Source organism: Lipotes vexillifer, unplaced genomic scaffold (assembly GCF_000442215.2).
Source record: "Lipotes vexillifer unplaced genomic scaffold, Lipotes_vexillifer_v1.1 scaffold390, whole genome shotgun sequence".
Taxonomy (NCBI): Eukaryota; Metazoa; Chordata; class Mammalia; order Artiodactyla; family Lipotidae; genus Lipotes; species Lipotes vexillifer.
In genome coordinates this window covers 4,394,197-4,418,661 of record NW_006784503.1, presented here as the reverse complement: position 1 = coordinate 4,418,661, position 24,465 = coordinate 4,394,197, and the positions used below count along the sequence as shown (strand labels likewise).

At 36.6% G+C, this 24,465-nt stretch overlaps 1 protein-coding gene across 1 annotated transcript in view; it reads right to left on the bottom strand.

Moving 5' to 3' along the window:
- The window catches only part of KIDINS220 (kinase D interacting substrate 220), an 89,898-nt gene that overhangs the window by 65,305 nt on the left and 128 nt on the right, over window positions 1-24,465 (bottom strand). The window contains exons 2-11 of the mRNA XM_007456942.1: window positions 24,409-24,465; window positions 18,297-18,395; window positions 17,165-17,263; window positions 12,660-12,758; window positions 11,520-11,618; window positions 8,689-8,787; window positions 6,749-6,946; window positions 4,946-5,044; window positions 2,930-3,028; window positions 1,545-1,643 (exon numbers count right to left, since the gene is read on the bottom strand). Coding sequence (XP_007457004.1) covers window positions 1,545-1,643; window positions 2,930-3,028; window positions 4,946-5,044; window positions 6,749-6,946; window positions 8,689-8,787; window positions 11,520-11,618; window positions 12,660-12,758; window positions 17,165-17,263; window positions 18,297-18,395; window positions 24,409-24,465 — 1,047 coding nt within the window. The remainder of the gene's footprint in view (window positions 1-1,544; window positions 1,644-2,929; window positions 3,029-4,945; window positions 5,045-6,748; window positions 6,947-8,688; window positions 8,788-11,519; window positions 11,619-12,659; window positions 12,759-17,164; window positions 17,264-18,296; window positions 18,396-24,408) is intronic.

Sequence of the window (24,465 nt, the reverse complement as noted above, 5' to 3'; positions counted from 1 at the left end):
TAATCCTTTATGAAGAGCCAGGTTCAAGACTTTTTACAAGTTTGTATTCCAAATTCGAGCAGGACAGCACCTTATCCATCCTTTGTAAGTACGTGTGAACGAATGCACATTCACTCCAAGAACATTCCAGGTATCATGTGTGCTTCTCAGCAAGTATGTGCTGACTCAAGACAAAGCACACACAACAGGGTCCGAGACAGGGAACCTTAAAGGGCATGTAGTCCAGTGGTTCCCTTTTGCAAATTAGGGGACCAGTGCCAGGAAGTAGTCAACAGCAGAATGAGAAAAACAGGCAATACAGAAGTTTTCTAGAAAGTTAAGTATATTCAATTTCAACAACTTCTCTTTGACTTTATGCCCTAAATTTTTTTTTTTTTTTTTTTTTTTTTTTTTTTTTTTTTTTTTTTTTTTTTTTTTTTTTTTTTTTTTTTTTTTTTTTTTTTTTTTTTTTTTTTTTTTTTTGCTGTACATGGGCCTCTCACTGTTGTGGCCTCTCTCTTTGTGGAGCACAGGCTCCGGACGCGCAGGCTCAGCGGCCATGGCTCACGGGCCCAGCCGCTCCACGGCATGTGGGATCTTCCCGGACCGGGGCGCGAACCCACGTCCCCTGCATCGGCAGGCGGACTCCCAACCACTGCGCCACCAGGGAAGCCCCCTATGCCCTAACTTTTAAGATTAAAAATTTTCTTTATATTTTCTTTCCTTTATATTAATATGGTATTAATATACATTAATATATATACCATATATAAATACATTAATATAGTAATAATAGATAGGAGGCTTTTTTGTGTTTTTTTAATAATGTTTCTTGATAAAATAAAAGGCAAATATATATAAATTCTGTGTTTTTTAATTGCCTCATGAATAATAAAAAGATAAACTTCAATCTACTATGGATTAGGAGAGCCCAAATCATATTATATATTCAGAGGGAAAAATTTACATTTCTTAGTTCATACATAAATCAATTCACTTCTTTTCTGTGAGGAAATCAATTTGAAGTAGAGAAAGAAACCTGCTTAAAATGTAGACAAACTAAAACCAGGAAATCAATTCTATATGGAGTACTAAGCAATTTAGAATTAAATTTATTATGGAAAATATGAACATTCCTCTAAAAGGATTAAGGCAAGGACACATGGCAGAACATCTCTCCTGCTGATGAACATGAATGCCAGCCTCCTTTGAGAGTCTATCTTCTCCAGCCCCTTTTGGATTCTTTCCTCCTGTTTCTCTGAACAAGCTCCACACCTGATGACATCCTCCTTGCATGGTGGTCAATGCAGCTTGCCATAACTGATCTGAGCCATAGAGGGAACCTCTGAAGCAGCTGCTTTGCTGCATACCGAGCCCGCCCACTCCTCAGCATGCTCTCAGAACAGCCAAGAAGATCTCACAGCATCCAAATCCCACACAAATAGCCCCAGCAAGTAATCTCTCCCTCCACAAAATAAAATCAGACCCCCATTAAACCCACCGGATATACAGTCAGTCTACCTATAGCCCTCAAAAAAAACTGCTGTCTACACGGATGTTTTTACCTTATCTACGGCAGATACTTTCGCTCCTTTATCCAGCAGCAGCTCTACTACTTCTATATTTCTCATCTTGGTAGCCTTTATAAGAGGTGTTTCACCATCCTGTGGGCACAGATAAGAAAGTTTGCCAGATTAACACCTTTACTCCTAAATCTTTAAAGTCACACAAACGCACGTGTCAAGAATTCAAATATCTGACCAGTCTATATTGAAAATGTTCTCAAGAAAACATAGTTGGAAAAACTAACAAGTGCTTTTCCTTTCACAACCAATCAATTGTATCAAAATACTTTTATATCACTCAGCAGAGCAAGAGATGTGCCCCACTACTTATCAGCCGCTTCTGCCCCTCACCACTAACTGTCTTTCCCCAGGCCCACCGCTGACACCTGGGGCACCTCCTCCAGAGGCTGCTTCCCATTCTGACCACCTCACCCAAGCAACCCACCACCTAGCCTGTCAATGTCCAAGCAAGCCAGCGTCTAGATTTGTCAGATGTTTTTACCAGCGCCTCTGTGCATCTAAGGACCTGTGTATAAGAGGGAAACAATCTGATACACGCAGTATGCCTTTGGAATACCTCAAAGGAGTTTACAATTGCTTTCAAAATCAAATTAATAGAAATAAGAAGAGACCACAGTTCAGCATTGAATTAGGAAAAAGCAAAATCTGGTCAGAAGCCACATGTGGTCACAGTAGCTTACACAAAGGTCTAAAAGAAACAAGATTCCAAGGAGCCACCACCTGCAAAGCAGAAGGTATCCCAGGAAAAGCTCTGCCCCAGGGCACTGAGGGTACCATCACTGGTTTAGAAGATGCTGCTCCAAATCTCTAATGGATGAAATAGGATTGTCTTACGGGTGATTCCGTAAGTTTGCTTTATTCATTCCTGCCATTTCAATCCAGAACTCCAAATATATTTTTTCCCCATGGACAACTATTACATGTAAAGCCAAACATAATCACTCAAGTCTTATACAGTTTTATACTTTCCACATGATTTGAGTAAAATAGACTAAAAGTGGTTGGTTTGGGGAACCAATAACCACACACAATGATCTTTTAAAAGGAAATGTGTTCTGCATTCCAAACAACAGGAGCATAAAATAATTCTGGGGAAATGATCTGTCCACAATTTATGAAGAGCTGATACTGTACTTTCTGATTAAAATAAATTAAATAATAATTAAAATAAATTACACACTGCATTTTGCTGTGAATACACAACTCCTGAAAGGATATAAACTTACTCCTCGATTTAATACAGAACATTTCCAGTTAAATCAGTATAATTCTAATATCAAACAACTGTAAAAAATTGAAAAAAAATAAGCAGTACTAACATTCAGCACTAGGTATTGCTAAGAGAATAGAAATGTCATTTATACCTTTGTGCATATTTCAGTGTCAGGGTTGCACTGTAAGATATCTCTCACCATTGTTGCATTTCCTTTCTCAACAGCCCAATACAAAGCAGTTTTATTGTCCTGCATAATAAAAAAATCAACAACCACTTCATATAAGATATAATATTAAAAACTTCTATTTGTAAATATAAAACATTATTAACATTTCTATTAAAGCATTACTATATCTTACCAAGAAGCAGCATGGTGGAAAATAACATTAATCCTTATTCTGTCTTGCATTTACTTGTGAGAAATTCTTTATGAAAAAAGCCTAAGAAAACTTAATATTTCTTGACTGAGAAAGCAGCAACCCCACATAGTTGATAAGGGAAACTATACTTTTGGAAAGTGAACAGGTTTCAAGACCCTGCACTGTGTTGGAAGTCATCAGTACCTGAGCTCTGTATCCTGTGATAAGTCACATAAATATTCTGACTTTTGGCTTTTGGCTTTTCATCTGCCCAATCTTTTCAAAAGATAATGCATAAGAGTGTACTACACAAACATATGGTGAATTGTTTTTTTACCATGTTTAGCTTTCTTAATCTCTACACTGCACCTATATACTGATCTTCATCAGATCCTTTAAAATCCTATCTAGTTGAAAAACCAAAAACGTGGACTTTGAATGCAGAGGTAGAGAACAAAAAAACTGACTAAAACATAGGAAAACAAAATTGACAGACGCAAAGGAGATCGGTAAAAGTCTAAATAGGTGATCCAGTCACCAACTTTTAGTGAAAATATGATTTTATCCCAAAAGACAGTGAATGACTCTCTGCCGCTGCCACATTACTTTTCCAACACCAAGATTTCCCCAATGCAGTTCCCTTCTCAACACTGTACACTAGTTTCCGGCCTCTCTGGCACTATATCCCTTTCTATTTCTCTATCTCCCATCCCACCCTCCCCGCCATCCCGCTGACAACCTGATTTATTCACCAACTAAGGAATACAGTCTTTCACTTTCCCTTCTTTCTAAATTTTCTCATCCCATTATTCCACTATCCTTGCCTGAACTACCGAGCCTTCCTTTTCTCTCCCTATCTAACCCACCTTTTAAACTTAGCTCAAATTCTACCTTCCCTTAAAGGCTCTCCTTGATGCCCACTTTCCCCACCTCAAGACTCTTACATTTGAACCTTTCACTAGGCAATCATATACTATCTTATACCAAAAGTGGCATCATTTTTTATGTTTACATAAAAACATAAGAATAAATATAAACAAAACAAACTAAAACCTTCCTAACTAAAACACCTGTTTCTTCAGGCAAGGGACCCATGTTAAGACCCTCATGGCATTTGGCATAATATTTATCAGTTTGATTCAAAAGTGGATTTGGATACAAGCTAAATACAAGGAAAAAAACTGAGCAGAAATGCAGACTCTCCAACCACAAAACAGGCTGTTCAGTACAGATTTTTTTTAATCTAAAGCTCTTGACATACTGGATAAATTCTCAACTTCAGGGAAGCTTTTCCCTAAAATAAACAACCTTTACAGCTCTGTGAGCTATGACTGCCTTAAGCAAAATCCACAGGCACTACCAAGTGGTCCTGGGAAAGGCTAGCAAATGGGGGAAAAGGAGAAGAAAGATGAAACAACAGGAATAGAAGAACAACACATGGATGAAGAAGACAAAACAGAGGAAGCACATACTAAAGAAAATAAGTCCCATACACTCAAAGTGCCACCAACTGCCTTGGTATCATAAACTACTCATGTCAGAATTGAATGTATTTAGACATGAGGAAGGGAGGTGTATTTGAAAAACATGAACTTCTTTATGCTTTACTTCCATCTAAATCTAACTTGACATTAATACAGAAATTTCATAATAATGGCAGTGAAACTTACTAATACAGGCATCCATTAAACGTACTAGGATTTATATGTTTGTCCCCATAGGAAAACTGGAAGAATGACATTATGATCAGCCAACATATACAAACAATTATACTAAGATAACAACAGCCCTGTAATCACACACACCTGTCCTCTAATGTCTATATCAGCATATTTTTGAAGGAGTGCTCGAACAATTTCCACATGACCACCTCTGACAGCGCCAATTAAAACAGTATCTCCACTCTAAAAAGACAAAAAAAAAAAAAAATAAGGCGAATTGATGATGGAACAAAAAACACTGTTTTGAAGTTAAAGTTAGTCACGTATTAATTTAACAGATTTTTTCTGAAAATTTCTTGGAAAAAATTCTCTCTAAATAACAGAAAGTTAACTAATATTAATACCTGATATTAATAGCCTTCAGAATAAGGGACAGAAGACTTTATACCTCAAAATGAGAATATTTATACCTGAAATTCCAGGACAAAAGTTTAGAAAGATAAGTCACCCAGAACAATAAGCCATTCTATTTGAAGGTAACCTCCCATTACAGATGTTAAATTAAATAAAATGACACAGTGGTTGTCAATGAACCAGATGAACAATTTGGAAATTACATAATACAAATCCCTTGGAATAATGCTATATGACAAAAGCCATGGATTCTAAAAAGAAGGGAGTTATAAAGCTAGAGCCATCTGTGGGTTTATAACCACATTTAATTAAGGGAGAAGGTTGGTTCCCAGAACAGCATCTATATTCCATCAATTTGCCATTACAGGCCAACAGTGCACAAGACTGACTCACTCCCCAGTACAAGGCTTAGATGAAGTTCACTACCTCATAAGGACACCTCTGCCCTGAAATTATATCCACCAAGCAATAATCATTATTAATTATATCTTCCCCTAGTTCAAATACTGTAAATGGCCTTTTTTTTAACTGCTAAATTACAAATCAGTTGTATGAGTTTGGGTTGGGTGATTCCATGAGCTACAGCTCATCTCAATCCTAAGTGGGCCCCAGTGGGCTCTATATCCAGATGCAGGTCCTCGAGGATTATTAAGTCTAGCACCATGATGTAGTACCTTAACCACTACATTAAAAGTGTAAATAAACCCACGGAAGACACATTTTAGTTGAGAATATTAGCATTAATGTGGGTTCAGACTAGTAAATTAATAAAAGGTTATAAATATTTCATTGCTTACGATGTGCCATGCACTGTTCTAGGCACTAGGAAATAAGATAGACAAGGTCCCAGCTCTAAGAGAATTTATAGCCTAGAGGAGACTAGCAGACAATATACAATAAATACAAATAAGAAATCAGATAAATGTAATGCAAATAAAATATACTGATGTGATAGAAAGTGACTGGGTAGCTACTTTGGCTTGGGTAGTCTTGAGAAATCAGGACTAATGTGTAGGATTTGGTGCTTTAACAACACGATATATAGATGCTGGTACCACTTACGGAGAGGGAGAAGACTGAGGGAAAAGCAGGTGTGGGATGAAACAAACAAAACACCTGTTTTGCTGTAAGTTAAGAAGCCCATTAGACATTCAAGTGGACAGTTCAAGTGGAGCTGGACAGACAAGTGTAGACTTCCGAGAAGAGGTGAGAGCGAGAGATACCAATTTGAAAATTCTAGGTCTAAGGGTGGGAGACTTGAAGCCTTGGAACAATGAATAACACCAGCCATGAACAACACCTATAGTTAGGATGGTTTCAAGATCACATTTTCAATAACAGCATTATTTCTGAAAAATTTAAAAGAACACCTTTCACAAAGATTGGACAGGTTTTAAGTTATTAGTTCTAAAGGCAGAAATAAAACATCTTAAATGTATGTCATGCAGGAAGAATCTTGAAAGGTGGTGAGAAGTTAAGGTAACCTTCCATCAATGTCACCACTGAAAGACAAATTCTAAATAGATAACCTACCCTATCAGGTATGTTCACATATGTTCCAGCATCAAGTAGATCCTGTACAATTTCTGTATGTCCCTCCTTTGATGCAATCATCAAAGCTGTATTTCCATCCTTATCGGTTAAATTTACATTTGGATTCCTCTTCAAAATTTCTTTTACTGACTGTGTGTAGCCTCCTTTCACTGCCACAATAAGTGCAGTCATTGAATTCTACAAATCAAACAACGCCCAAGAAATTAGTACTTTCAGAAAACATATAATTTATTCTATAGTCAAAAAACTGATGTTTTCAAATAGGTGGTCTATTATTAACAGTTATTTCTGATAATAAGATGCCAATATAAATAACCAGAAACAGACCAAAAGTGGCCAGAAGCATATTTTCCATTTTTGAAGATACATTAATTCTCTTCAGTCAATAGGACTGTTAAGACATTCAATTCTTTAAATGATAATCCAAAATTGGAGTCATTTATAATGAACAAACCCTCTCACTAAAGTATTGACATATAAAATAGCTGACAGTATTGACATATAAAATAGCTGACAGGATGATTCAAAATTAAACACATTCTAAGTTAAATAATCCAAAGTAAGAATCAATCAGACTTCAAAGAACTGTCTATAATAAAATCTGTATGAAAAACTGAAGTAAAACAATGAATTAATAAGCTATAGAATATTTCAATAAAAGTATAACTTATTCCTCTGTTTTCTACAGTGATCTAGAAACCACATTTTCAAAACTGTCTTTTTTTAGTGGTTCTTTTAAAAACTGCACATTTAATTTATAACAAAATCACATAATAGAAGAATCTGACTCATTACAAAAGAAATATTAAAACTTATTGCTGAGATTTTCATCTAGTTTGAGATACCATGCAATTTCCTTATAGAAATATTTCAGTTATTATATCAGCCCCCAGAACTAAGCCATAATTCTCTCAATATTAATATAACACAGCTTTTTCAGATTCCTCAGCAGTCAATAATCATAGAGACAAGCCACTCATCCACTTGATAAACTGTCCAGAAAGGAGGCAAGTGAAAGGTATGACTTCCATGGCTGGGTAAGAATCATGCTCTGTCTCCGCACACCACTAAAATATTATATACCCCTTGAAGGTCATCAATTAGTAGCTTCTGTCAACATGGACAATAGGAGGAGCTGGTTGGTATTATGCCAGGAAGTCACTTTTAATGATTTAGAATTCACTTTTGTTACACTGCAGCCAGAGATTTGGTAGCAACTCTTCTCAGAATCCTTTATGATCCATCTCACATAATAACAATAATTATGTTAACAGAAGTCTGTACTGTTTCTTGTGCATAAATGTCATCTCCTTTACCTATATTCTTACAAGCTCAAGAGAAGAGCTATATGATAGGCTTCTCCAGTATCCCCAGCACGTCTGGCACAGGGCTGGGTGGACAGCGGGTACTCAATAAGGAATTCATAACTGCTAGACTGTAAGATATACTGAACCAATTTTTAAGCTATATAGGTTTTGACCACTGATTTTTGATATTTTAAAATCTATTAGAGAAAACAAGTCACAGATTAAAATATCAAAAAATTATGATATTATTTTAAAATTTTAAAGAAAAGGTATTTTAACAGAATAGAAACTCTTTCCACAATAGTAATTCAAACAATTTGATTTGGGGAGTATTTTAATTTATACTAAGATTACTAAAAGATATTCCATATAGTTTTAGCCTCCCAAAATTTATGTGCATTAGCAATAAATCCTTAAAAGCACATATTTGTAATACATAATATCTATAATATAATATATTTATCAGGATAACAGAAGATGTTTGTTTTTCTAAGTATCGTTTAGAAACTACAGGGAAATTTTTCTAGGTATATACTAAGGAAAAAGTATTCTCTCTCTTAAAACTAAAAACATCTCTCTACTACCAGCAGTTAAAATAGAAAAGATACTTACAGCTCCTTCTTGATCAACATCAGCTCCCATAGCCAATAAATGTTTTACACATTCCAGATGACCCTTTCGTGCAGCCCAAACCAACGGGGTGGTTCCATACTATTAAAGAAATAATAAATTTAAAATTATTACCTAAGTTGTATTAAAAGAAACTAGCTCTCACCATGAATTTTTGTTTTGTTTTGTTTTTGTTTTTTTTTTTTTGCGGTACGCGGGCCTCTCGCTGCTGTGGCCCCTCCCGCTGCGGAGCACAGGCTCCGGACGTGCAGCCCCAGCGGCCATGGCCCACGGGTCCAGCCGCTCCGCGGCATGCGGGACCCCCCCAGACCGGGGCACGAACCCGCGTCCCCCGCATCGGCAGGCGGACTCCCAACCACTGCACCACCAGGGAAGCCCTCACGATGAATTTTGATAAAAATGATACTTTGAGTATTTTTAGATTACGGTATACACCAATCACAATTTTAATCCTAGATAAATCATATTTTCCCCATACTATTTCTCCTGAATAGATGATTAACCACTGCATGAAATATATTTTAATTAACTTTAACTTGTACAATCAGTAACAATTTTTCCATCATAACGTCATACAGCCTCTAATTTCCAACAAGCTTTCTTTGCTTCCCATATCTTGTGAAATATAAAGTCCAACAGTCTGAAATAGTAACAACCAAGTGCCAAATACAGTTCTAAATAGTTTACACGAGTTAACGTGTGTAATCCTTATCAGAAGAATAAGTACAAACCACAATATCACATTTTAACAAATGAGCAAACAAGGCCCTGAGAAGTTAATTACAGGCTCGAAGTCACAAAGCTACTAAGAGGTGGAGCAAGACCCATGAACCCAACAAGCCTGGCTTCAGTCTGTGCTCTTAACCACCACCCCAGATCGGCCTCTGTACCTGACAAAATAAATGTCCGCCTAGAAACTGCACTCAAAAGCACCTTCTGCTGGAATGTGATTCAAAAGACATCAGAGAATGTAAATCACACATAAAAGCAATGCTTTATCTTTGGGGAGATTCATAAGGCAATGAAGAGACACGAGAACACTCACAGTGACATTTAACTACATGGGAGGCTGCAGGTTGAAATGAACGTTTAATGAATACCTACATTTTATAACAGCCTTGACCAACAGAATTTTTGTGCACTGATGGAGGTATGGACAGTGAATACTGACTACAGAAGAAGGGGCATCTAAGTTGACTGGGTAAGTTAAGGAGACTTAACAGAGAAGCTAACACCTCAACTGAGCCTTGAGAAAATAAATAGGAGTTCATCAGGCAGAGGAGTTCATAACATTCCTAGCAGAGGGAATAGGATAAACAAAGACACGCACTTCATAGAAATTCATAAAAGTTCACAGAATGGGGCTTCCCTGGTGGTGCAGTGGTTATGAATCCGCCTGCCAATGCAGGGGACACGGGTTCGAGCCCTGGTTCAGGAAGATCCCACATGCCGCGGAGCAACTAAGCCCGTGCGCCACAACTAGTGAGCCTGTGCTCTAGAATCCGCAAGCCACAACTACTGAGTAGTAGCGCCTCAACTACTGAGCCTGTGTACCACACTACTGAAGCCCGTACACCTAGAGCCCGTGCTCCACAACAAGAGAAGCCACCACAATAAGAAGCCCACGCACCACAACGAAGAGTAGCCCCCCACCGCCGCCACTAGAGAAAGCCCGCACGCAGCAACGAAGACCCAACGCAGCCAAAAATAAATAAGTAAAGAAAGAAAGAAAGAAAATAGTTCACAGAATAACAGACAATCTTCTGTATCCAAAAGCTTAGTGTATATGGAGACGAATGGCAAGAAGTGAACCTGGGAAGAAAGACTGGGGTCCAACTGAAAAGTCTGGGCTTTGCCCTGAGACCACAGAAGCTATCAAAGCTCTCCAAAAGCAAGAAAGAATGAAAGAATTAAATAAATATTTATCAAATATGTGGGGTATTAAGGATTTAAAAAAATGAATAGAACAAAATCCTGGGGAGCTTTCTGGAGCTGATGGCACATGAGCTGAGTGTGAAGGATGAACAGAAGCTAAAGCAGACGAGGATGAGAGGGCACTCCACACTGTGAAAGAGCACCTACGAGATGTGGAGGGTTAAAAACAGATGGACTCAGGAACCTGCATCATTTGATAGTTGAGCAAAGGTAGTTTGGGGTAGAGAGAGCAGGAGAAAGGGTAGAGATGGAGGCAAGGATTATCTTTATACGTCATAACAGGGATTGATGTCTTTAGGATTTTAAATATGAGAGAGAAAGAACAAGACTTAAATTTTAAAAGATCATCTGGGGGCTTCCCTGGTGGCGCAGTGGTTGAGAGTCCGCCTGCCGATGCAGGGGACACGGGTTCGTGCCCCGGTCCGGGAAGATCCCACATGCCGCGGAGCGGCTGGGCCCGTGAGCTGTGGCCGCTGAGCCTGCGCGTCTGGAGCCTGTGCTCCGCAACGGGAGAGGCCACAGCAGTGAGAGGCCCGCATACCGCAAGAAAAACAAAAAAAAAAACAGAGAAGGCAGACAGCACCCACAGTAGAAAGAAGAGCTACAACAGTAAATAATGAAGATAGGGAATCAACCCTATCTATTTTCCTGAGAATGAGGAATGTGATATAAAAGACAATGGAAGGACACTTAGCACGTATTTAATACCTACAAGGAACCCACACCTATGAGATGTGTGTCTTTATAAAATGTATTAATAAATATAAACATAAGATACATCAGAGCCGCCACATGAGATCATATGAAAATCCTTGTAAGTTAGACACACTGAGTGGACATAATATGAACTAGAACCTAGAAAGATCCTGCTGACCTACCTTATCGGAGCAGTTGACTTTAGCACCATTTTGCAGTAAAAGTTGCACTATATCTGCATGGCCTCTCCCTGCTGCCCAGATGATTGGGTAAACACTGTACTGCTGGGAGGTAGGCAGGTGGGTGAGTAGGTACACAGGGAGGGAGGGAGGGAGGGAGGGAGGGAAAGAAAAAGTCTTTTAGGTGGATATTTACAGCACACATTTGCTAAGAAGAGGAAACAACAAAGGGAGCAATATAAAGTAGTATTTTACAAAATCAAGTTACAGACCATTCTCCACTTTAAAAACACATGTAATACTCATAATACATAACTGGGAACTGAGATGCACTCAACCTTAAATAAATATATATTATGAACACATCTATTTTTATAGATTCAACACACAATGTAATTATCTAACCAACAGGTAAGACTAATAAGAACATAAAACCTTTCTTTATAATCCATCCATTAACTTGAATAAAACCGTTTCCTCCTTTCCAGCTGTACTGAGGTATAACTGACAAATAAAATTGTAAGACATTTAAAGTGCATGTAATGATTTGACATACATATACATTGTGAAAGGAATCCCCCCATCAATAAAACAATTTCTTAATCTGCAGTCTGAGATCAAGTCTCAAGCAAAGTACAATAGTAATGCATGTATTACCACCTATAAGAATGTATAGTCTGCTGTTTTTAGCCACCAAGTTTGTGGTGATGTTACAGCAACCACAGAAAACTAATACAGGTGACTTGGAGTAAGGTTTTAGCAGTGGAGAGGGCCAGAAAGAAAATAAAAAGAACATAGAAAAGTGGCATGGATATTTGGTAAATGTCTCTTTTCTTTAAAAGAGTTTAGATTAAGAATACATACGCACAGAAAACAGGTAAGATGACTTAAGGATTTCAAAATCTCCTTTTGAAATATTGTATAAACTCTAAGAGTTGCCTTTTTGTTGATAAAAACTGAGAAATAAGCTTAGCCTCAGAAAAAAATTCTCATTGTGTTTTGAAATCACATTCTGCATTATTATCTTTAGTAAGCTCTAGATCATTTTTATCCACTACAAAGTCCAAAGCATAACCAGCCTTAAGTATTCCCTAAAAGAACTTACCACTTACATTACAGATGGATTTTTTTGTTAACGCTTACCAGACCAGTAACACTTGGATTGGCACCATGAGAAAGAAGCAACTCAACCACTTCAGTACGGCCTTTATAACATGCCCACATAAGAGCTGTCCATCCTCCCTAAAGAAAACAAAAAGGTGGGGCGGGGGAGGGAAACAAAACACCGGATTGTCTCTAAGCACAAAAATGGCATTAATGAAGTTCCTTTTTTGAGCTTTATTCTTTATAGAACCATTGTTTTAAGAAATCACTACTATGTAGTTTTAAATACCTAAGCTCCCCAGAGAAATACACAATAGTATCTGAAAAAAGTCAAATCTCTTAAGTCCAGTAATGATTACTCCGAAGTCTGTATTATATTTTGGAAATTGACATAGGGAACATTCATGTTGGACTCTTTCCAAATTTCCAAGATTTATTTTGGTTTTATAAATATTTTCCTTCAGTAAACATTCTAGGTCTCCAGATATTCTCCTCCTGGTATGAGTCTAGACTTTTTCCAGAGAGGGATTCCAGCAACCCTATTCAACTCCTGCATCTAAACCCATCCTATAAATTCCAGATCATTATCACACCTCTTGCTAAAAAAGAGAGGATGAGAAGGCAATGATCTGTAGACCATGATTTCCAGGGGTGGGCAAAGTCATTAAGTAAGAGTTAACAGCATGATAACTTTCTATTTTTTAAGCTACAGGAGTAGTGTTCTTGTTTTGGCAATGTTCTCTTTAACTATAATGCAGTTCAATGAAAGAGACAAATGCAATCAAATTATACTAAGAAGTGAATGTTTTGTTTGCTTTTTTTTTAAAATCAGTATTTGCACCAATTCAAATTTGGGTTCAAGAATATAAATCACTTAATCCTTCTGATTCTGTTTCATTGTCACTAAAAAAGAGATTAAAAAAAATACTTGCCCTAATCCGAAAAAGGCAAAACTATAGAAAGGGAAAGCAGATCAGTGGTAGCCATGGGTTGAGTAGTGGCTGGAGGGGCTGGTTATGAAGAAGCAGCATGAGGGTACTGTTGAAATGATGGAACTGCTCTGTACAGAGCTGTGGCGGTGGACATATGACATCATGCGCTTGTCAAAACCCACAGAACTGAACACCAGAGAGACGAATTTTATTGTAAGTAAATTTTTAAAAAATCAACTAGAATATGGGGAAGAAAGACAGAATATAGACTGGGATGAATTAATTATATTACAAATGAATCACATAATTACTTAGAAGCTGATCTAGGTAACTCTGGAAAGCAATATTTTGACTGAATTCTGTAATAATGCTAAAGACGAAAAGAACTGTACAAAAACAATGTATTTAGTAGCAAATCTGTTTCTCTCAGGGTATGGATTAGAAATTCTGAAACTACTTGTATACTAGAGGTGAAGAAATAAGTAAATATATTGTGTAGATAGTGAGAGCCAGATTTCTCACAGTCAGAGGAGAGTTACAAATTAAGAAAAGGGAGAAGGCTACAGTGGATTGGGTTCATGGTTACCGACCTAGTCTATTTAAAAAAAAAAAAATATATATATATATACACATACACACACACAGATACAGAATAGATGTATGTGTACACAAGAGTTAATATACAGACATGTATTTCCTACATCTATCCACTGAGAAGGACTACAGCAGTGACATCCCAGTAACAATAAGCATACCTAACACCTAGATTACTGGTTTCTAAATATCATTTTCGAAAAACAGGAACTAGGGTTCCTTGGAAAACTGATTTGATTCCAGGGCTGATAATCAGGGAAATAAGGCAGGGAAAATATAAGATGCACCTGAGCCTGAAGCATTTTGTAATGCCAGAAAGTAAGGAAGTGCTAAAATGTATATCTACATATAATCTATATAGAGATATATATTTAGAGAGACAGAGAAAGACAGAGTCAGAGAGAGAGAACTCTTCTTTACAGAAGAATTCTAATTAATAAATGTAGATGGAATGATGAAAATAGAAAAATCACCATTATAACACCACAGTCATAACTGCTGCATGCAAGATGCATTGATGGGTGCTAAAATAAATGAAAGTTTAATCAAAAACAAGATATCTGTATAGTCTCAAAGTATCTTCCCTCAAATATTTAGTAATTACAAAGGGAAATCTGACAGACACTACCTTAGCCAAGATACATCACCAGTGATAGATTCTGATGATGTACGTACCTAGATGTGGTACACTAAGAAGGGCATTATCACCTCCTTCCCAATAAAGCACAACCTCAATCTAATCATGAGAAACATCAGACAAATCCAAATTGAGAGACATTCTAAGAATGCCAGACAAGAAGTCTTCAAAAGTGTCAAGGTCATGAAAGACAAAGAAAGGCTAACATAATTTATTTAGGTCAAATTATAGAGCTGGGCATTTAGTCAAGTCTTACACACACCAATATTGTAATCTGCAAAATTCCTGCCCAGAATTGTGTTAATATCATTCCCTCATTTTAATTTGTATAGTATCACCCTATGCAAGAATCTCTGAGATAAAAATGTAATCTTGAGAAACCTATGCCCAAATTTGCAAAATGAAAAGACTGGAACTGACTGCCTATAGCAATGCTGTAGTTTGGTGTCCATTAAAGGTCTTCTCCAGGAAGAATCCTCACTAGACTTCCTGACATTATATTCTGGAATTATTCCTGAATCCCAGACAACCCCTGGCACACTCTTCTCTCCTCACACAAGTCCCAGGGACTCTGCCCTCCCTCACAGCTCAGCAGCTGCCACCACCCACCCAATTCTCTGAGGTACGGTCTCTCAATACTAACTACTAAGGGAGACACAGTCCTCAGTTTCCCTAATTTGGGGTGTTTAAAAGCCAAACACAGAGGCCCTTTAAATGTTAAAATGTGCTGTGATTTGATAAGTACTTCAGGGAAATGAGAAATATGGAGAACTAAGAAAGTTTAAGAAACCATTTTTTACAAATCTTGACAAGTTTTTACACATTCACAACGTATACTTTATAGTTCCTAACTCCCTTGCTGATATATATGGAAGAATGATAAAGGAGAAAGCCTTTGGAGTAAGCAGTCCTGGGTTCAAAACTCAGTCTGACTGCTTAAGAGCTAAGTGACTTTGGGCAAAGGGTATTTCTTCCAGTCTCACTTTCCTGAACTATATACGCTGAGAACAAAATTAACCCTTAGCCCATAGGATTCTTCTGAGAAGTCAATTAATGATAGAGAGGCTAAAAAGCACCTAAAGGGATCAGGCATACAAAAGCTACCTAACATTAATTCATCTGATAAAATGGTATGCTGCTTTTAATAAAATATTGAGAACTAGGTAGCTCCATGAATTTCTCTTCTGCTCTATTATATGCCAGTTGAGATAAGAACACTGCATTTTACTTCTACCTGCCATACCCATCCTTTGCCTATGGGTTACTGACATCATTACCTTCTCTCCCTAAATTTTTATAGCAATGTGCTTCAATTTCTTTTCAGAAACAGGGAGGATACAAATGGTTCTGTATCCTTCTATAAAAATAAGTATACCAACCACTTCACTAAGTTTTGTTTTTTTGTTCTTTTTGCAGTACGCGGCCCTCTCACTGTCGTGGCCTCTCCCGCTGCGGAGCACAGGCTCCGGACGCACAGGCTCAGCAGCCATGGCTCACGGGCCCAGCAGCTCCGCGGCATGTGGGATCTTCCCGGACCGGGGCACGAACCCGTGTCCCCTGCATCGGCAGGCGGACTCTCAAGCACTGCGCCACCAGGGAAGCCCCACTTCACTAAGTTTTAAGAATAAATATAACACTGTAGAAGAACGCTGTGTAAATCACATCGTACAATATTAAGTGCAAGATGGTGCAGTGCTGCAGTTTCTTAAAAATTCAGACCAGCTGTACTTCATAAAGCATCAGCAGCAAAGTAATACATGTTGTCTATATCAAGGCAGCTCAATTCCTTCTTTTTTTCCAGTTAAAATTAATCTTTGAAAAGGCTGTACACTTTGCAGAATAAATAAGCCAGAAATTATCCCTTTCTTCACCTTTATGCTTTAAGCAGATGCCAAGATCAAATAAGAGCTAAGATAATTAAGAATCATATCTTGCTAAACTTGTAATGTGTACAGATGGCATTAGGAACACAATTACATTTTGAAAATAAGTTTATAAATATTATTCTGAAAATCATGACTTTAAACAACTGAAAATATTTTTAAAACTAAACTATGTCCCTCTTAAAGTTCTCCTTAAAGGGAACAACTCTCTCATGAGTTCTAAAACTGATACATTATAAAGGGTAATAAGTTGTTTTAACAACATTTCAGAATTAAAATTCTGAAATAAACAGAAAATAATGACTAAGAATATTCTAAAGGAGGTGCATTATATCACCGGGTTTTAAAACATTCTTGAGGGTCATTTCAATGCCCAATCCCAAATCCTAAAAACATTATTATAGTATCACCTCACGCACAAAAATACAGGACTTAACACATATCCATTACTGCTAATAAGATTCCAGCTGATTAACAATGGATAAAGAACGTCCATACCATATCACGGTGCTCCAGGTTAGCCCCACATTTAAGCAGTTCTTCCACAATGTGCAGGTGCCCTTCTTTTGACGCTGATATAAGTGCTGTCCAGTTATCCTTGAACACACAGACACAAATGTTATCATTTCAAAACCAAAAACAACATTCCAAAGTGAGGAAAAATAAATGTGAATTTACATACCAGATGATCATACCAAATTGACATGATCCGACCCACTCTAAACTACTCTGAAATTACACTGAAGCATAAGCTCTGTTAAGAATTTATCTGTCTACCTGTATGACTACAATGGTGTAAAAACGGCTTCACAACTGCTTGTTCAGTCCTTTCACTGGACTTCTAATCACATACTGTTTTTTTTAAAAAGGAGAAAAGATGGCTATCAAAACCTCAAAGCTAACCCTTGTGGTTAGCAACCACTACTATAAATTGAAAGTAAAGAGCCTGCAATCAGATTTAAGAGCACATTTACAAACTATTAAAGAGATCCCATATGATGAGTTTAGAAACTGTATGATAAAGAACTATTCTTTATTTTTGTAAATAAAGCCTGCAAGTATCCTATCCTAACTTTTATCCATGAGTGTACTATAATTTAATTCAAATGATCACTCAATTAAAATCACCAATTTAATATCATCAATTCGAATAATAAAAACAAACAGAAAAACAGATGTAGCTGTGTGACCCTGAAAAATAATTCCTGGGAAACAGAGAAAGTAAGCCTCTTGGAAGAGTGATTTATCCCTCATAAACGGTATCAGAAGGGACCACATCTTTCTGGCTTATCATATGTGATATTTATAATAATAAGATACCATTATGGGGAGTTACTTAACAATATGACTCATACATATCTTCTAGGCAGGCATTTAATTTTAAGTATACGTGCTCCCTATTCAACCAGTGCCATCTGTACATAAAAAAACCTAAGAGCTGAGAACTTTCACTGAAAGTAAAAATTTCTCTCCTGTTATTACCCCTTTAAAAAAATTGAGTTAGACTATTACTAGGCAAAGTTGAGATACAGAAGAAGTACAATCTATAATCTATTACTTTTGAATCATTTCTTAAAAGCAAAGTTAAGGAAAAGAAAAAGACAAATGAGTAAATTATTTCAATATATACCAAATCTTCCAGATTGCAATTAGCTCCATTCTTAATTAATTCTTTCACTATTTCCAGATTGCCTTGTTCAGCAGCTATCATCAATGGAGTCTGGCCACACTGGAGATATAAAAGACACAGAGAAGTTGTCAAGATGTTGTACTTTAGCTGAAATACCAGTTAATTATAGCACACTTACTTTTTCCTGATGTTATGTTAAGCGCTATTTACAGTATTTCATTAATTTAGAAACACCTCTGAATTCTTAAGTTTTCAGATTACTAATAATGTAAAAGTGAAAGAGAAAATGAGACTTTTTTATGACAGCATTAGCAATCTGTTTCTGGCACTGCAATTTTATTCAAAATAAGTAAGCATGAATAATACTAGGCACTGAAAAGTAATTACCACGATGTATATAAAAATCTTAGGATATCTGTGGTAACCAAATTCTCTACCAATACAGTTAGAATATGATATAGAATGTGGTTTTATTGTATGTATAAGATGTTTTATCAGGACTAGAGGGAGGAAAGTAAAGCAATAAATAAAAACAATACAGGTGCTGTATATATATTATGCAGGTTTTTTAAGCCTTCCCCTATAACCTTAATTCATTAAAGTAAAGCCCCTACTAGCTACATCAGAGCTGCCCAGCCTGTGCCTAGAATGAGTCACATCATAAGATACAATGCTCCCCAGCCCTGAGACAGCAGGGCAGGGCCTGGGCAGCGGGATCCTGGGACAGGTTCCCTCCAGCAGCAAGCCTCGGCTATTGCAAGTGCAGCACACACATTATCATTTTCCGTACATGCCGTGATATCAAACAGGTTAGAAGCACTGGGTTAAAGGTGCTGAAACATACTAAGGTATATGATAATTACACCAAAAACTAAGTTCAGTTAGAGAAATATTTATCTAAGCACCTACTTACTGAATGTGTATCAGTGGGGGGGAAACATCAGTGATTTTTTTTTAAATGCTAATCTGACAATATTCCACTGCTTAAAACCCTCAGTGGTTTCCTACTGCTCTTTTGGATGAGAACCAAAATCCTTACGTGGTCTGTGGTCTAACGATGGAGAGACGACAGCAGGACTACCTTGAAACCTGTGCCAGGCCATTCCCTCCTCACCAATGTGCCCTCAAGCTCTTTCCCACCTCGGGACCCTCAGACAAAGTCTTCCCTCTACCCCACCCAGTTAACCACCACCCACCCGGCAGCTCTTGGGTCAAACATCAACCCCTTAGGGAAGCCTTGCTAACCCCCTCTAATTTCATTTACTAAACTAATCCTTGTTTCTAATTACACATTTATTTGTGTGATTAACAACTGATTATTGTGTTTCCTCTAAAGGCCCTAAACTCCCAGAGGGTGGGAAGCATGTCTGTTTTGTTTGTTTAGTACTGTATACCCCCAGCGTGAGGGAAAGTGACTGCCACACAGGTACTCAAATATTTATTGAGTAAATGAGTGAGCGAAGTCTGAAAGAATTTAAAAATCCACTAACGGCAACACACAAACATGGAAATAATTATAGTAACAGGCAATATGCAACAGATGCTACTATAGGAATACAAGTAAAGGGAAACACAAATACTGAGTTAAAGTACAAAAGCAAATCAAATTAAATACAGACACTCATATAATGATGGATACTAAATTATATGTGGTAGTCACCTGTCATTCAACCAGGGTCATTAGGGAATGAGATATTATGCGTAAATAGATTTTCCAGGTGAAAAAGTTTATCCTTTAAATATTAAATTTGATTATAACTTTATGATTACCTGTTTTCTAGAAAGTAATATACACATTGCTACTTGTTAAACAGATTAACTTAAACACTATGTTTATGATTCTGAGTCATACCTACAGACATCAATTATTACACCAGGCTTGCCTCTGTGAGCTCTAATGTCTTTGAGTTACTTTCTACAGCATGTTTCTCCCTTCTGATTAGATTAACTGGGATAAAAAGTGAAATATCAAAATCAATGGTATAATATATAAATTAAAGCCAACTACTTGACTCTATGGCCCTAAGGATATATGACTTGTACATCAGTTTTCAAAATTGTAATTCCCAAGACTCAGGAGCTTTCTGTTTACTTTCTGGGGTCACAGTCACATTTGAGATAGTTCACAAAGACAGGTGCTCTTAGAGTATGAGGGAAAAAATAAGTTAGATGTGTATTAAAATCCGTAACACAAATAAGACAGATGGTGTAAACGTGATTAACTAGAAACAAGCTAAATGAAAGACTTGAATAGTCATAACTTTCTCCTGCAGAAACTATTAGTTGTCTACCCAGTATCTAGAGGGACAGGATTTTGTTGGGGGTGGCAGCATGCTCAGCTAAAAACACCTACATTGTTCAGCCTTACTTGCAGTTGGAAATAACCCATGGCACCACTCTGGCTAGGTCTCCCAGGAAGGCTCAGTAATTAGACTAACTCGGCTGGCCCGTTCCCTTTTCCTTCTTGTCTGATATGTGGACACAATGCTGCAGTTGTATCAAGACAGCTGATGTGAAGTAACAAGCACACAGAGAGGAGTGGCCAGAAGGGCAGGAAGGAGCCTGGGAAGATATCCTGACGCCATCATATCAGCCTTGGAATGGCTCCTCCAGCTTGTCATTACATGAGAAAAATAAGATCTTAATTTGATTAAGCCACTATTTTGGGAGCTGTTACATGCAGTCCAGAGCAATCTTTAACCTTTTGTAGCTACACTATCCAAATAGAGAAGTGATTTTCAGGAAAGGCTGCCATTAAGTTTTATTAAATCCCTTAAGGTAGAAGGATATTTACCTTTTAAGTTGTGCCTTATCACAAAACATATTTATTCTACTAGTTCTTGCTTAGCCAATCTAGTAACTACAGTTGTGGAGACAGAGTGACTTAGAAACAGTCATGACGACTTTACTCTTTCACTTCAATATGAATCACTAAAGGGCCCTCCCCTACCTAACCCCACATACACATCCCAGCAAATCCCAAACCCATTTCTTTCCAAAAAGTACAGGATCACATAACTCATATAATACTCTATTGATAATGACCTCAAACCAGAACACCGCACGCCAACTAAGGTTCCGCACAACAGCTATCATATTTTATCTCAGCTTCCCAGAAGCTACAAAGCAAAAACATCTCCTATTCAGCATCTTTTTGCTCTTCCCAATTCCTAGGTAGTCCCACTTCTATGTATTCAGGTGTACTGGGCCTAGATAACCATTGCCCTTTAAAGCCGTCCCCTTTGGAGGATCAATACGTCTTCCAATAATTGTAGTGAAACTAGAACATTTTTTAATTCTCCTTTGAAGCTTCCTTCAGGGTCTACATTTGTAAACACGTAACAAAATTCACCTCCTGAATTTAGAGCCCTGTTTCATTTTCTCAGACAGGGAATAATGTCCAACCTCAACACTATATCCTTGTATCAAGGAGAGCTGAGAGTGCTCTTTTCAAAAATAAAGTTAAATTAAATTAAAGCCCTTCACTGATCTACAAAGGGCAAAGACTTGCCATCACTGAGAACATTCAGAGGCCAAGAGATTTATCTAGTTTACAAATAAAGTAGAAAGAAAAAAAGGAAGGAAATTAGCATTTATTAATTGCAGCCCATCATATGCTAAGCACAGCATCAGGCAATTTTCCCCACATTATTTTATTTTATTGATGTAACATTTAAGAAACTTTTTGAAAACTGATAACCAAACATATTAACATGAGGTAACTAAGTACTTCACTTTTTAAAGGCAAGAAAGAGGGAAGAAGGTCTAAGCAACTTTTTAGAATTCTACAAAAATTAAATTTAATCATAAGCTGTAGAAGGAAAATGCTAAAAAAGGCCTTGAGAAAGCTACTTTCTCCACAACCTTCACATTAAGCCATAATGTAAAAATCCCAGGTTGCTTCAAAGTATTATTTTAAAAATCCAATTTTAATTTATAGAATACTAAACTAGATGTAAATATCACTAATAACCATTAAATGCTACTGCATGCATGATGACAAGCTCTATACCAAATACACTTCATTCTTTGTAAGATTAAGTTTATGCTTATTATGTGCTATTTTTCTCCTTCCAAGTGAAGCTATTTTCTCAATATTCCCAAAGAAACTGTCTATGAAGTAAAACTTAATCTTTTTAAACTATCATTTTATTATTCCAAATATGCTAATATATGCTAATAAAATTACTTCCATAAGCAGTTCTTTTATAACAATGAACAATCTCCAATTATTAATTTTATCTCATTTATGCATAACAATTATTGACTATTCAAAATCATAGAAGGGAATAATGATGTCAACTAACCAAAATATAGTTTGTTCAATACAGAAACATTGAAGATATAGACATTATCATTAGATGAACTTATGCTTAAGACTCAAAGACAAAAGAGCATAAACAGATCATAGCTTGCTTGAAGTCAAACAGAATGGGCTCAATTTGGATTTCACCAGGTAATATCTTGGATAGGAAACTGAAGGATTAAGTCATTTATCTTTAAGTCAAGATAAGTAAGAGTATGATTTTTTATGGAGTTTCTATGCAAATTAAATGAGCTAAATATACAGAACCATTACATATCTGCATAAATAGTCAATTAAAACATTAGCTATCATCACTGTATTGCAATAACAAAAATTTTATATCACGATTTCTTTAACGAGAGCTAACATTTAATAAAATTAGGTACCCCATGTCAATAATAATAATAAGGTAATAACTGTTGATTCAGCAGCTTTCAAAACATTTATAATATTTGCATAGCCATGTTCATAGCAGCAGGATCCACAACAGCAAAGAGGAGGAAATAACCCAACTGTCTACCAATGGATAAGTGGATAAACACACCGTGGTACATACATATAATGGAATATTATTCAGCTTTAATAAGGAAGGAAATCTCGTCACATGCTACGACATGGATGAACCTCGAGGATATTACACTAAACGAAATAAGCCAGTCACAAAAAGACAAACACTGTACAGTTCCACTTCTATGAAGTACCTAGAGTAGTCAAATTCATAAAGACAGAAAGTATAATGGTGGTTACCAGGGCCTGGGGTCGGGGTAGGGGGAATAGGGAGTTGTATAATAGATACGGAGTTTCAGATCTGAAAAAGTTCTGGAAGTATTTCACATGTGAATTACTTAACACTACTGAACACCACTGAACTGTACACTTAAAAATGGTTAAGATGGTAAATTTTATGTTTTTTTCCCACTGTAAAAAAAAATCATAAAACTCTGCATGTCTACACACACAGATACATATATGTGCACACATATACACATATACATACATATACATTTGTGTAAAACTAAAATCAGTCCATGTTCATCTTATTCACTGGTCAGAAAAAAAAAATTACACTGTACTGAAATACAGTCCTAAGAAAAAGGATTAATTTTCTTAAGTTTTATAAAACATACATATTTGCCACTTAAAAAATTCATACAATAAGTTTATTAGTCCCTAAAATGTTGCAGCTTGGCTGTTCACAATAAAATAATCAACATTTTATTTGCTTGTATTGTTGAATAGAAATATCTAATACGAGTTAATGAAAATGATGAATATATACTTCCCTGTCTTATTAAACAGAACACACGACCTATTTAACTATCTCTTAAAGATGTAAGTCTTTAAAATCCCAAGGCGTGTGGAATGAACAACTCGGGAAGAGGGTTGAGGCTCCAGGAGAGAAAATATTTCAGAAAGTCCTAATTTTGTCTGGTTAATCTTTTTTTTTTTTTTTTTTTGGTTAATCTACTTATAGGAAGATTGGGTCTAGAAGCTCTTCTAAAGTTTCCTAGAAACACTTTTGATTTCAGTAATTAAACTTCTTGAAGGGTGACTGTTCTATCTGGAAAAAAGCCAAACATAAGTCTCAGTCATAAAGCATAAGTTCAATATTCAATCATTTATATAAGTTCAAATGTATTCCAACAATACAGAATTCAAAGCACTTTTGACTATAAGAAATTATATCATTACTGAGGGTGAGAACTACAAATTTCTTACTTACCTTTATCCTTAGCACAGTGCCTCGTACATAGTGAGTAGTCAACAAATATTTGTAAGAATTTAATTTTAGAAACTTGGTCTTACCTCATTTCTCTCATCTACATCCTTGCATTTTTCAAGAAGAGCTTTCAGAGCAGGAAT